Here is a 12,483-nt window from a genome sequence, read left to right on the forward strand (position 1 = left end):
AACACAAAATTCATGTGATTTATTTCGGTGTGCTTTATAAATGATGGGTAAATCTAATAAATATTGAAAAAATAGGACCTGATTAGCTATAATGTTCGATGCCTTTCCCACTTTAAGAATGCACTGCATTGATCGGACACCACGAGAGTCAACAGCCTTTATTTATCCATAAATGTGCCACTCAGAAATTGGGATAAGGTGTTACAGGATTTGCCCTTAAGAGAAGCTTATATGGATGATTTACAATTTTTCTCTCTACAATGAGTCCATCGACAAAAAAAATGAAAAAGGAAAGGAAAGGTGGGGGTAAAGACAATATGGTCGTAACAGTGTAAACACATGGTAATATACATGAAAGCAAAAGGTATCAGTGACATCAAATTAAAATGTAGGGTAAGTTAGTATGAATAAGAACAAAAGACTCCTGGAAACCCTAACTTTTTTTTCCTCAAATAACAGCTCGGCATACATTTCTACATCGCATGCAATAAGGCACCTATCTAACACAAGGAAGAAACCTATGCTACAGTTTGAAGCACAATTGTTATCCAAATGAAAAGAAAATATTGCTCACTATAATGTTCACTCCCATAAAAACTGTATATCTCTCATTCCCTTTCATAGAGCCCAAGCCATATCTAAAAAAATACATCAGTTTGTAAAAGATATTTTACACAGAACAGTAAATAGAGCGCCATCCATTGGAATTCCAAAAAATCTTGTAAAAGTGAGATTTTTCACGTTGTCTTAGTATACACAATCTATTTTTAGATCAAATCGTGACAATTTGCAGAGCAAAGTGTGTGTTACCTATATTCTGTACACGGGTCATTGAATTAGTCTCCAAAGAAATAAAGTGTGGTGTTGCATTGCAGTTACATTTGGTGCTGGGGTACAGAGGAAAACCGCACAGTAAATAATTAGGACACAGGTCATGTCTTAATATGCTACCCAGTAGGTTTTTATTTCTATTATGCATTTACTTATGGCTAAATTGCATGTCATAATAGAACCAGGGGCTGAGCCAGTATTGCTCTCTGTACAGTCTATGCAGCAGTGCCAACCCATAGTAGACATACAAGAAAACAACCTCATAAATATACAGGAAGGCTCATGTCTGATGTAGCCCAAATTCCAGAACAAGCTGCTTGAGAACACCTGCAACACGTTTCATCTCCAACACTTAAAACAAATTAAAGTCATAAAAAGGAGGAGAAAAAAAAGGGTGGAGACAAAGTGGATCTTACTATCAAAAATGTAATCTTTTGGAACAGCACACTAGTCACCTATACATATATATAAAAGAAAATCAATACGTATTTACATTGGATTTTTGACATTTGATTTAGATGGATTATGTGGATGAAAAAAAAAAAAACTATTTAAATTGAAAGTCTCGTTCATTAATTGTGTTGGTAGCCTTGAATAAAGTTGAGGCTGAGAAGCATGTGTGTCCACCTGAAAGTACATCAACTGAATTCGTCTCTTGAAAAATACAAAGCCAGAGGGTGAAGCATATTTTCCCCAGGTTACAATTTTATCTTGTAGATCTTCAAATCACATTTTTTTTTTTCTTTAAAAGTGTTCAAAAGAGCTCCTGGAGCAGGTGAAGCACAATCGCGAACAAGAATAACCGCTGCCTTCCCGCTCTATTATTATACCCTCTTTAAACTCAGCACAGTCACAGGATCAGCTCTGAATTATGGGTTACATTGTCCTTCAGGCCAAGCAGTTTCTTTTTGAAGACGCATGTTACTGTCCATTTATTGTCAACTGCTCCTCCTCATCGCAGCCATGTGCTGACCTGACCCTTTGTCTATAGAGGTCTGATGATGGGGGTTTTCATTGATGGGAACATGGTCGGTACAGAAACAGGAGGGGAGTGGTGGTGTGTGCTTGGATGGGACAACATTTGAGGGACAGAACTGGAGCTCACTGATCAACGTGGATCCTGTGATGTCTGGAGAGGGAAGATGAATGGTTAAAGCCTTTGCCGCACTGAGTGCACCTGTACGGTTTTTCCACGGACAGGGTGCGCTGTTTTGGGAAAGCGTTGTTAGGGAATGCCTTCCCTGTGGGGATGGTGGTGTACTGCTGCGGTTGCGGCTGTGGTGGCTGTGGCTGCTGCTGCTGCTGCTGTTGTTGTTTGTTCTCCAAGTGAACTCTCTGATGTCTTGCAAGGGAGGAGGAGTGATTGAATCTTTTGCCACAGTGAGCGCAGGTGTAACTCTTTCCCTCTGAGTGGACTCTTTGGTGCCGGGACAGGGAAGAGGAATGATTGAAGCCCTTATCACAGTGGTGGCACATGTAGGGCTTGTCTCCTTGCTGATGCACCCTCTGTTTGGGGGGAGTGCCGTAAGACAAGGGCTTCCCAGGCTGCGGTGGAGAGAAAACTGGATTCTGCAGGTGGGTCTTGTGGTGGCGAGAGAGAGAAGAGGAGTGATTGAAGCCCTTGTTGCAATGTCTGCAGGTGTAGGGCTTTCCTCCAGCATGGACCTGTTGGTGCTTCTTAAGGTGGCGTTTGCGGACGAAGCTCTTCCGACACATGTTGCATTTGTATGGCTTCTCACCCGAGTGGATCCTCTGATGTTCTCTCAGAGTGGCTGCAGCCGCAAAACACTTTCCGCACTGTGCGCAGCGATGGGGTTTGTCTCCGAGCACGACTGCGGCATGGGTTTTCTGGTGCTGCTTCAGGTTGGAAGTTGTGGCGAAGCCCTTGCCACACTGGCCGCACGTGTATGGCTTCTCGCGTGCATGGACTTCCTGATGCTTTTTTAAATGCCTTCTGCGGACAAAACTCTTCCTACACTGGGTGCACTTGTAGGGCTTGTCCTCGGAATGCATCTTCATGTGTTCTCTCAGGGTGATGGCAGCAGCAAAGCTCTTACCACATTCCGAGCATCTGTGGGGCTTGTCTGGCAAATGAATCATCTGATGAGACTTGAGGCTGAAGGCATCGATTACATCTTTGCCCATAATCTCAACTCCAGGGGGAACATAGGGCTTTTCTTTCATGTGAATCTTCATGTGTTGCTTGAGGCTGGCCTCCACGGCAAAGCTCTCACCACAGTGGACACAGATGTAAGGATTCAGGTCCTTATGGATCTCAAAGTGTTGGTGAAGATCGGCAATGCTGCCAAAAATCTCCCCGCACTCGTTGCACTGCAGACCATGGGCTTCATGTATGATTACACCATTCTCAGACTCGACAGTCAACTCTCCACCATGATCGGACTCCACTTTGACCACATGCTCGCTTTCGGCCTTGAGCAGCACCTCTCCCAGCAGAGCCTCGCCTCCTGTTGTCTTGATTTCTGCTGCCGTGAAACAGTGCATCTCACCATGTTCCACCTTGATGTAATCATGGTCTGTCTCGGCTACAATTGCTTCCACGCAGGCTACAGCACCGAGGTCCGTTCCCAGTCCCTGGATCTTTAAGTCTGCGCCGTGGATCTCCAGCTCTAATCCACGCTTTTCTTCAGTCATGATCTCAGTTTCTGCTCCATAGTGTAGGTCGACATGGCTGTGGGCTATGACACACTCCGACCCAAGTGTGTCAAGGCCGGGTGTGTCACATTCAGTCTCTGACTCAGCCATGAGAACACACTCCAACCCCACGACCTCCGTTTTCCTGCCGGGCGATGACTTCTAAGAGAATCGGGGAAATAAGTTTGCTTTGTGTGGGGCGCGTTGGTTCTCTTGTCAGTCAGCAGACCTGCAAGAAGAGAACAAAGGGGGAGATTAATCCTCAGCATCATAGAGTAACTGTCATTGGTCCTGCTTACCTCCAACATGGGAAAAGATGTGACAATTAACAAGCAGTTTTAAAAATAAATGTCAGATCAAACCATATTTCTTATGCAACTCCATATGTTTGTATGCATGTCTCATATTAAACAAAACTGATAATTTCTCACCCGACAAAATAGAGATGACAAGACAGATTTTGAGTCAATGGCAGGTCTCTCTGACAACTAAGTTTGTTGACATGTGATAAGTCAATTGATTTAAGTTAAGTTTGTTTACCACCCTCTTCCCAGGACAGGCATGGACAACATATGACAGTAACGTAGTAGATGTGATAAACAAAAGCCTTGATATTAGATAATGAACCACTGAGATTGCACCATTTAGGTTAAGAAAAATTACTTGAAGTGGGAGGCGCAATTAACCAAATAAAGTTGTTGGGGCTGACGTAGTGACATTTCTAAATTAATTCAACTACATGTTCCTTATATCCTCAACTGCTGCCACACAACACTACTTAGGAGCTCAGAGATCAACCTGTTAGCTTCGTTAGCACTTAAAACGAGCTTCACCTGAATTGCTAACAATATTGATAAAACCAAACCAAAGCCCCACCAAGCTCCCAGTGCGAAATTAATCCTCACGCCAAAGTCAACTGGCCTGTGAGACTCGCTGTGTTCTCAGTCCACTGTTCGTTCTGATAAAGCACAAAATGTGTTTTATTAGGGCTTTAAACTATGATGTTTTGCTACCAAAACATTGAACTGTTTGGTTGCTAGCCTCCTGAAACGGCTACAAATAGCCCCCATAGCCGCTAGTTAGCTGGCTATGGTGGAAGGGGGAACTGGTTAACGACAAAACAGCATTGTGTTAGCTGCTAATGTTCGCGATTTAGCCCGCTAACTAGCTTCGTAGCGAAAGCCCCCAACAAGTAATGAGCCAGAACCTAGACAAATAACGAAATACTTACATTTAAGCGAATAACTGAGCTCGGTAATTTGGTGCGATTTGTGAGTCTGCTGTCGACGCGGAAATTCGCTCCGTCCGGGTATTAACAGGCCATCTTGTTGTGCCACACGAGCACTTCCAGCTAGCCAAGATTACATGCTCGCCTAAGATGGCTGCCGCTTGCTAACGTTAGCTCCCATAGCCTCCGCCCTTCATAACATACTGAATTAGAGCTGGCCCCCGAAGCCATTTCAAACTGAGCGGAAATCAGACTGAGTGGTGCTACTTATTGGCTTTACTGGGTCGCCGAAACGATCTCAAACTCCAAGTAAACACACAGCTTCCCAAGAGAAAGCCATGAAGGCTAGTTTGAGTGCGTTAGCAAGCTAAGAGCCACTTCGTATTTTCGACCAGGAGCGGGGCTAGCTGAAACAAAGATGGCTAACCGTGAGGGAGATGATTGCTGCGAAGAAAAGCCCGGGAAATTATGTATTTTACTCACACAAGAATGGACGCAGGGGATAAATCAACAATCAGTTACAGTTTAAAATACATAAACACGATTAAAAACTTCAGGACACGTAGTGATTTGACGTTGAGAGAGTTGAGAGTAATCTTGGCTACATTCCGGGCTAAAGCTCCCCCTCACTGCGGCAGCTCCAGCAGACCGCACACACAACTGCAATGGCGGCCTTGCTGGGGTTAGCATCTACCCAGCTTCGGTAGTGTTAGCGTGCTGGCTACGTAGCCATGATGCCAAGCTAACGAGCCAGCTAATCCTGCCTGCTAGCCCGGCTACAGCCCGCTGTACAGCGTCGGTACCAGCCTGTGGAACACTGGAACGGAAGCTTTGCTATTAACCGCCCATCCGACCATGTTGAGTCTGCACAAATAAACTGGAACTTGGTTTAAAAACCATCGGATTGGTCGATTATACACAAAAATAACCTAGATGAGATTCAGAGCTGAACTAGTTCATTATGTGTAGTAACGTAGTGTCGCTGTCTGTCTGGGTTTTTCCTACAGGACACGAAACACCAGTGCGGGTCAGGGCCTGTATTTTTCCATGACAAAGTTGGGTATTACCACAAAGGCAAAGAGAAAATACACATCTTACATGCTAACTAGCATGCTAAATAACAACTAAGAGTATATTGACTTAAACAACGTCCTCCTGCCTCAGTACCGCTGCTGCTCATGGTATAGCAAGTTGCATTTAAATGCTGAAATAATCACCACGTAAACACAGCGCCAGCTCCAAATGTGTAAATCGATGCATGCACACACCCACCTTATGAGTCTTTATAGAGATGGAGAGAGGAAAAGAAGAAGAATCGTATAAATGCTTCAAACTCCGGGTGGAGGGGAGATCTTTGCAAGCTGTGGTGAGCCTCGTCTGATCAGTGAGTGAGTGTGTGTGTGTGTGTCTTCCCCTCTCTCTGCCTCTGTGTGTAGCTGGCGCCACTGCTCATCTGGCGCCAACGTTGGACGACCGACGCACTTTACCGAACGCTACCAGTCATTTCAATGCGTCAACACAACCACTAGCGCTCCCCGCAGCCTCGGAGTGGTACGTGTCAGAAAAACCAAATCTTACAAGGGAAAACCTGGGCATGAACATTGGTGTTATTTGTAGTCTGTGGCCCTCAGTGCTGAGAGGTGAGCAAATAAAAAAGATAAGGTTAGCAAGCACGTTCAAAGAATCGTGCTGATATTGAAAGTGTATTAACTTAACAAACGTATTTCCATTTCAGATTATTTTATTGATCATATGATTAGTCTGCTATATTTTACTGCCATTCTAAAGCACTTGGTAATTTAGATTTTGAAAAGCGCTCTGTAAATATATATATATATATATATTATTATTATTATTATTATTAGTAGTAGTAGTAGTTGTAGTATTATTAGTAGAATTATTATTATCTCCACTCCCCATTCAATGTTTTAGTCAAGTAAATGAAACAACGTTTTAGAGACACTCTTTTACAAGTAAAATACTTATTCTTGTATTCAAAACTTAACTTAAGTGAAAGCCAAAACATGTTGTAAAAAAATGTTGCGCTCATTCTGCAGATGTAATAATTCTAGATACATCTATCTAAAAACGTCACTTTAATGTTGTAGCTGGTAAAGGCAGGACTATCTAAGTAGAAGTAGCCTAAAAGGAACATTAAATATTTGTACTCAACTAAGTGCAACTATCTCAAAACTGTACTATAGCGACCCAGCTCATGAGTAAATGTCTTTGTTCCTTTCCACCACCAGACTTCACTACATTTATCTGACATCATATATGTTTAATTTCGACACATTAAACATATATGATATATACATATATATACATATATATATTGAGAACACTTTTCTGATGTTCCCAAAAAATCTAATGCAGGGAGGGAAAAAAAATAATATTTTTTTGTTATTATTATTAATCATCTTCTATATGCAATAAACTGTATATACTGTATATGTAAAGAATATCTATCTATCTATCTATCTATCTATCTATCTATCTATCTATCTATCTATCTATCCATCTATCTATCTATCTATCTACAATATTATACAACTATCTCTCTCCTTTCTCAGTTGTGTTTGTCAGTCACTGTAACGCCCACTCCCTGCAGGTTAAACATCCAACCTGGAATACTGGTTTTACGATGAGAGTAAAGCACATAGCTAACATTTAGTCACAAGCAGCGTCAGTCACACAGTTTCACTGAAGCTGTTCACTTCAGGAGCTCGTTTGGTTTCTTCTCCTGCTTCTGTTCAGTCTTTTTCTCGGCCTTTCACCATTTTACCAAGAGGGTAACACATTGCTGTCAAGCTACATCCCTTGTGGATTTTGTATTAACATTTTGTGACTTCTGGGAGGAAGAATGTCGCACCCCAGCACTCTGGATTTGGACAGAAGCAGCGTCCTGGAGAAATCTCGTCGCTCCACCAGTCGGAGCCAGGCCCGGGCCCAGCCCCGGGCCCAGCCCAATCCCGGGGAGGTCCTGTGTGACTTCTGCACATCAGGGAGGGAGAAGGCCGAGAAGTCCTGCCTGGTATGCCTGGCATCCTACTGCGAGGCTCACGTCCAGTCCCACTATGACTTTCCTGCCCTGATGAAGCACAAGCTGGTCAAAGCCACAGGTCAGATGAGGGAGAAGCTCTGTGCCCAGCACGACAAGCTGCTGGAGGCTTTTTGTCGCGCTGATAACACATCCGTGTGTGTACTGTGCATGATGGATGAACACAAACATCACGACATCGTCCCGGCTGGAACTGAAAGGACAGAGAAACAAGTGAGTGGTGGAATCAATCTTTCAAGTTTAAGTATTGGTGAAGATTATGAGATATGAAAAGTTGTTTATGGTACAATGAGCACAGAGAGCTGTTTATCTGCAGTGTCCACTTAAAGTTATGACTGTTAGAATGGTCTTTACAGTCAAGAAGAAACAGTTATTTCATGTTAATCATCTATAAAGTTCTTCTGTTTCATGCTTCCAAATACCTCACCTCTCATCTCAAACTATAGAAACTAACGTATACATTCCAGTACCTACATCATCTTTTATATCACCTACTCTCACACTTATGTTGGCTGAACTGGGTTGAGGTATTATACAGCTAAATGGAGAATGGACATTGCAGTCTTACATTCCCCTTACTTATTCTAAATATTTGTTGTGTGGTGTTTTTCATGATTCTTGAAATTGAAAAGTCCCCATTCTGTTGGAAGTCATTGTTGTGTTGTCTTTATTTGCTGATTTTGAATGTCTCCGGTTCTCATGTCTGTCTTGAGATTACAAGGATTAAATAAATTGAAAAATAAAAATAAAAAAGTAACTCTCTTTGCAGAAACAACTTGGTACTACGCTGAACAAATCTCAACAAAGAATTGACCAGAGAGTCAAAAAGTGGCAGGATCTCCGACAAGCTGTGGAATCAGTTAAAGTAAGCAAAAAAAATCTCATTCTTAGCTACACTACATGATGCTAAGAACAAATCATTGAGGTTTACCTGTTTGAAATAAATAATCGTTTTATATCCACATCTTTCTCATCAGCACTCTGCTCAGACGGCCCAGGAGGAGAACGAGCGGATCTTCACCGAGCTTCTGCTCTCCATCGAGAGGAAGTACAATGAAGTAAAGGAGATGCTCCGCTCCCATGAGAAGATGACAGTGACCCGGGCCGAAACAGTGCTGGACCGTCTGGAGGAGGAGATCACTCTGCTGAGGAAAAAACATAACGACCTGGAGAAGCTCTCGCACACTGACGATCACATACACTTTCTACAGGTGAGGTCTCGGACCCGGCCCCCCGACATGTGGTGCAAAAATCAGGGGCCATGTGTGAGATGTCTCATGTCTGTCCTCCACTTTCTCACTGTTTTGATCAGAGCTGGCAGTCTCTGTCAGGACCCTCTGGGTATGAAGACCTCAACAGCATCTCTGTCGCTCCCAACTACTCCTTTGAATCCACCAAGAGAGCCATCGCTGCTCTGAAAGTACAAGTGGAAGAAGTCAGCAAGAATGAAATGAGCAAAATCTCAGGAGCAGGTGGACAAATCTCATCTTCTCTTGTTTGTTTCATGAAGCTTTGCTGTCTCTCTATACGAGTGGTGTTGTTTTTTTATCGACTGTTGCTTTCATGAAGCTCATCATGTTTGTTACATGTCTCTTCGTAGTGAAGGAAGTCTACGTGACACAAGAAGGGGAAACCAAGGCACGAAGAGAATCGATTGTGAGGGAAGAAACGAGAACAAGAGATGAACCAAGAGCAAGAGAAGAACCGAGAACAAGAATAGAACCAAGAACAAGAGAAGAACCGAGAACAAGAGAAGATTTCCTGAAATGTGAGTTATCAATGACGTTTTTTTAAAAGAGTCTCCTTTTTAACCTTGATCTTAAACTTCAGGCTTGAAAAGTGTAGCCATGGTGTCATGAACATAACCCTCCGCATGATAGGCATTGCCTCAATGAGGTGAAACTACAGTTACGTAAGGAATGTTCGGTGCAGAACAGGTTTGGTGAAACTTTAACAAACACAGGTGAGGCTGCTTTCACTCCGTCGACATGGGAGTTACCAGCCAATGGTTTCAGTCGGCTAACCTTCCTTAACACATATGATTAAGTTTGACAAAATATGTGCAACAGGATGAAATCCAATGAGACATGTGAAACTGTGACACTGCAGCAAAACAAATGATGAAATTAGACATCAACAACACAAAGAGGGATGGATGATAATCTTGTCCTTCAACGTTTTCAGACTCCTGCCAGTTGATTCTGGACGTCAACACCATTCACCCCAGCCTCCACCTCTCTGAGGGAAACCGGACAGCCACGATGAAGAGTGAGCCCAAGAACTACCCGGACCACCCAGAGCGATTCGACCACTGGCAGCAGGTGAGGGCTTGTGGCCAGCCGGAACGCCATTTTGTGCCATGGGGAGGGAAACTGATCGGTTGTTAAAGCTGAGAGCCCAAATTATGACTGCATCCAGAAGGGAGAATGCAGGATTCTGTTTAGAGACTTACCAGTAAAATAAGTCTTTGCTTTCAGAGAACTTGCTCTTTGAATCACTCTCCTGAGGCAAGAATTATTTATGGGTTAATGTCTTCTACTTTTAAAATATGGTTCTCTCCTCTACATTAGTTTGATTGATGAAAATTGCTTCCCATATATTTTTTTTGTATAGCTATAACAAAAAAATCTGTTTTTAAATGTGCAGCAAGTGAGTCCTCATTTAAACGCTCATATAAACAGCTTTAAGTCTTCTAATCTATAATTTCATCCATTCCACTCCAGGTATTGTGCAATGAGAGCCTGACTGGGACTCGCTGCTACTGGGAGATGGACTGGAGGGGAACCGAGGTGGACGTGGCTGTCACCTACAAGGGAATCCGCCGCAAAGGGAACGGGAATGAGTGCAGCCTGGGCTGGAACGATAAGTCCTGGAGTCTGTACTGCTCTGACTCCCAGTTCTCCTTTGTGCACAATAACAAGAGGAAAGAAATCCTAGCCCCAATATCGTCTCGTATTGGCGTCTACGTGGATCGAGCAGCTGGAACACTTGCGTTTTACAGCATCTCTGATGGCATGAAGCTTCTGCACAGAACCCAAACCACGTTTACAGAGGCCCTCTACCCTGCATTCAGTGTGTGGGGCTTTGGCACCACAATTAAACTGTAGCAGAGTCACTATGCTGCTAGTGATCTCAGTTCACTTCACACAATTTCCTCAATTAATGCAAGATGTTTGATTAATTCTTGTTAGTTTAGTTTCAGTGGTTTCCGAGCCGAGGGGGATGCCAATTGGTTAATAGTGAGATGGTTACAGAAATCAGACACAATGCACAAATAGTTAGAAGTATCATGTATTTTAGCCATATATTGCTACAAAAGATTTTAAAAAAAGGTTTACATTTAAAATAGAAATATGTTATCAGCTATTTTTCCTTTTCTGTTCTGTTGATTATTGCTTTCTAATTTTGGGAGAATCAAGTTTGAAGAGTAAAACAACTAAATGTTGAAATCGTGAAAACATTTTCAATAACTTATTTTTTGTGGTATTTTCCTTACGTAGAAAATGTCTCTTTTATATCCATGTTGCATTTGCATTATTGGTGTGTTTAATGCTGCATATAAAATTAAAGCACAGTTGCTAAAAAACCTCATGTTGTCACTCATGTTTGTGTCAATATAAATCTGGATCTGAGCTGATTTTGTTCAAATATTTCATGTGGACTGAGGAGCAACTTTACCAGAGCTGGGGTTGCTGTTGTTGTTTACACTAAGACAAGCTCACCTCCAATTAATACAGTAACCACCCCTATATTATTAATTATATGTATGCATGCATTATATTTTATATATATTATGTTATACGGATGGGGGTTTTGAATGATCATTGGCAGACCTAAATTCACTGTATGGTCTTCAGGACATTCAGTGCAGAGATATTACGTTAAAACTCCAGGGGGCAGCAGACACACACACACACACGCACAAACACAAACGCACACACACACACACGGGGCGGGAGAGGCGCGGGGGGGGGGGGGGGGGGGGTCATATGCTTGTTTATTTTTCCTTCCTTTACAGAGGTGGTGTTAAGTTTCACTGTGGCTCCATCGTCTGACAGTGAGAACTGAAAAAGAGGCTTCGAATTGGGGGAAGAAAACGCATAGGAGAAGGAGCGCTTGGTTATTTGCATCAAACACACCGGAGGCAAATTCAGACGAGCCAACAGACAGGCGTCCTGCTCCTCTCCGCACTGATAAACGGGACTAATGGACATTTATAAACTACATGTGTCTTATACCAACAAACCCCTTAAAGTTTTACACATTTAAAGTGCCACTGTTTGAAGTGATCATGTTTCAATCTGCTCTGTCTGCAGCAGCTTGCTGGACACGGCACCTTGAAACTAACCACTGTCATTGACTGAAAATGAATTGGCATCAGTTTTGATTATTAATTCGGTGTTTGAGTCCTTTCTTGCACAAAATGTGTGGTTGTACTCTCAGATGTGTTTTTTTTCCAGTTTTCACAGTTTTCAGGGTCAGAAAAGATGACAATTTTGTATTTTGAGAGCTGGTCAGAAAACAAAAGATATTAAAACAACAAAAATGGAAAATTATAATTTTCAACTATATTCTGACACATTATACACTGAACTTTTATTTGATGATTAAAGAAAATAAATGTGAGATGTATAGGGGGGGGGGGGAAGCATGTTGGAATGGAGTCTTACAGTTCTCATATGATTGAATAACAGCTCACTGCATGTCT

The 12,483-nt window shown here is 42.6% G+C and overlaps 2 protein-coding genes across 3 annotated transcripts; one reads left to right on the forward strand and one right to left on the reverse strand.

Moving 5' to 3' along the window:
* Window positions 1-143: 143 nt before the first annotated feature.
* si:ch211-198a12.6 (uncharacterized protein LOC563253 homolog) lies at window positions 144-6,192 on the reverse strand. Of its 2 annotated transcripts, none has more exons than XM_053435896.1 (2): window positions 5,987-6,192; window positions 144-3,715 (listed from the first exon to the last, which is right to left on the reverse strand). In XM_053435896.1, exon 2 carries the CDS (start codon window positions 3,595-3,597, stop codon window positions 1,933-1,935), a length of 1,665 nt encoding a protein of 554 aa, XP_053291871.1. In that variant the 5' UTR covers window positions 3,598-3,715; window positions 5,987-6,192; the 3' UTR covers window positions 144-1,932. The 2 variants fall into 2 exon arrangements, with proteins under 2 accessions (XP_053291871.1, XP_053291872.1); XM_053435897.1 differs by lacking the exon at window positions 5,987-6,192 and adding an exon at window positions 4,718-5,073.
* Window positions 6,193-7,378: 1,186 nt separating this feature from the next.
* Window positions 7,379-11,362, forward strand: LOC128453169 (tripartite motif-containing protein 16). The gene is made up of 7 exons (XM_053435899.1): window positions 7,379-7,988; window positions 8,545-8,640; window positions 8,753-8,986; window positions 9,088-9,247; window positions 9,376-9,543; window positions 9,960-10,096; window positions 10,499-11,362. The coding sequence occupies exons 1-7, from the start codon at window positions 7,578-7,580 to the stop codon at window positions 10,880-10,882; spliced, it is 1,590 nt and encodes a 529-aa protein (XP_053291874.1). The 5' UTR covers window positions 7,379-7,577; the 3' UTR covers window positions 10,883-11,362.
* Window positions 11,363-12,483: the final 1,121 nt, after the last annotated feature.

Source organism: Pleuronectes platessa, chromosome 12 (assembly GCF_947347685.1).
Source record: "Pleuronectes platessa chromosome 12, fPlePla1.1, whole genome shotgun sequence".
Taxonomy (NCBI): domain Eukaryota; kingdom Metazoa; phylum Chordata; class Actinopteri; order Pleuronectiformes; family Pleuronectidae; genus Pleuronectes; species Pleuronectes platessa.

Bases quoted from the DNA above. Each gene is read 5' to 3' on its own strand.
- si:ch211-198a12.6 (XM_053435896.1), bottom strand. From the start codon at position 3,597: ATGGCTGAGTCAGAGACTGAATGTGACACACCCGGCCTTGACACACTT.
- LOC128453169 (XM_053435899.1), top strand. From the start codon at position 7,578: ATGTCGCACCCCAGCACTCTGGATTTGGACAGAAGCAGCGTCCTGGAG. The intron at 7,989-8,544 runs GTGAGTGGTGGA...CTCTCTTTGCAG, and splicing joins CTGAAAGGACAGAGAAACAA to AAACAACTTGGTACTACGCT. The intron at 8,641-8,752 runs GTAAGCAAAAAA...CTTTCTCATCAG, and splicing joins AAGCTGTGGAATCAGTTAAA to CACTCTGCTCAGACGGCCCA.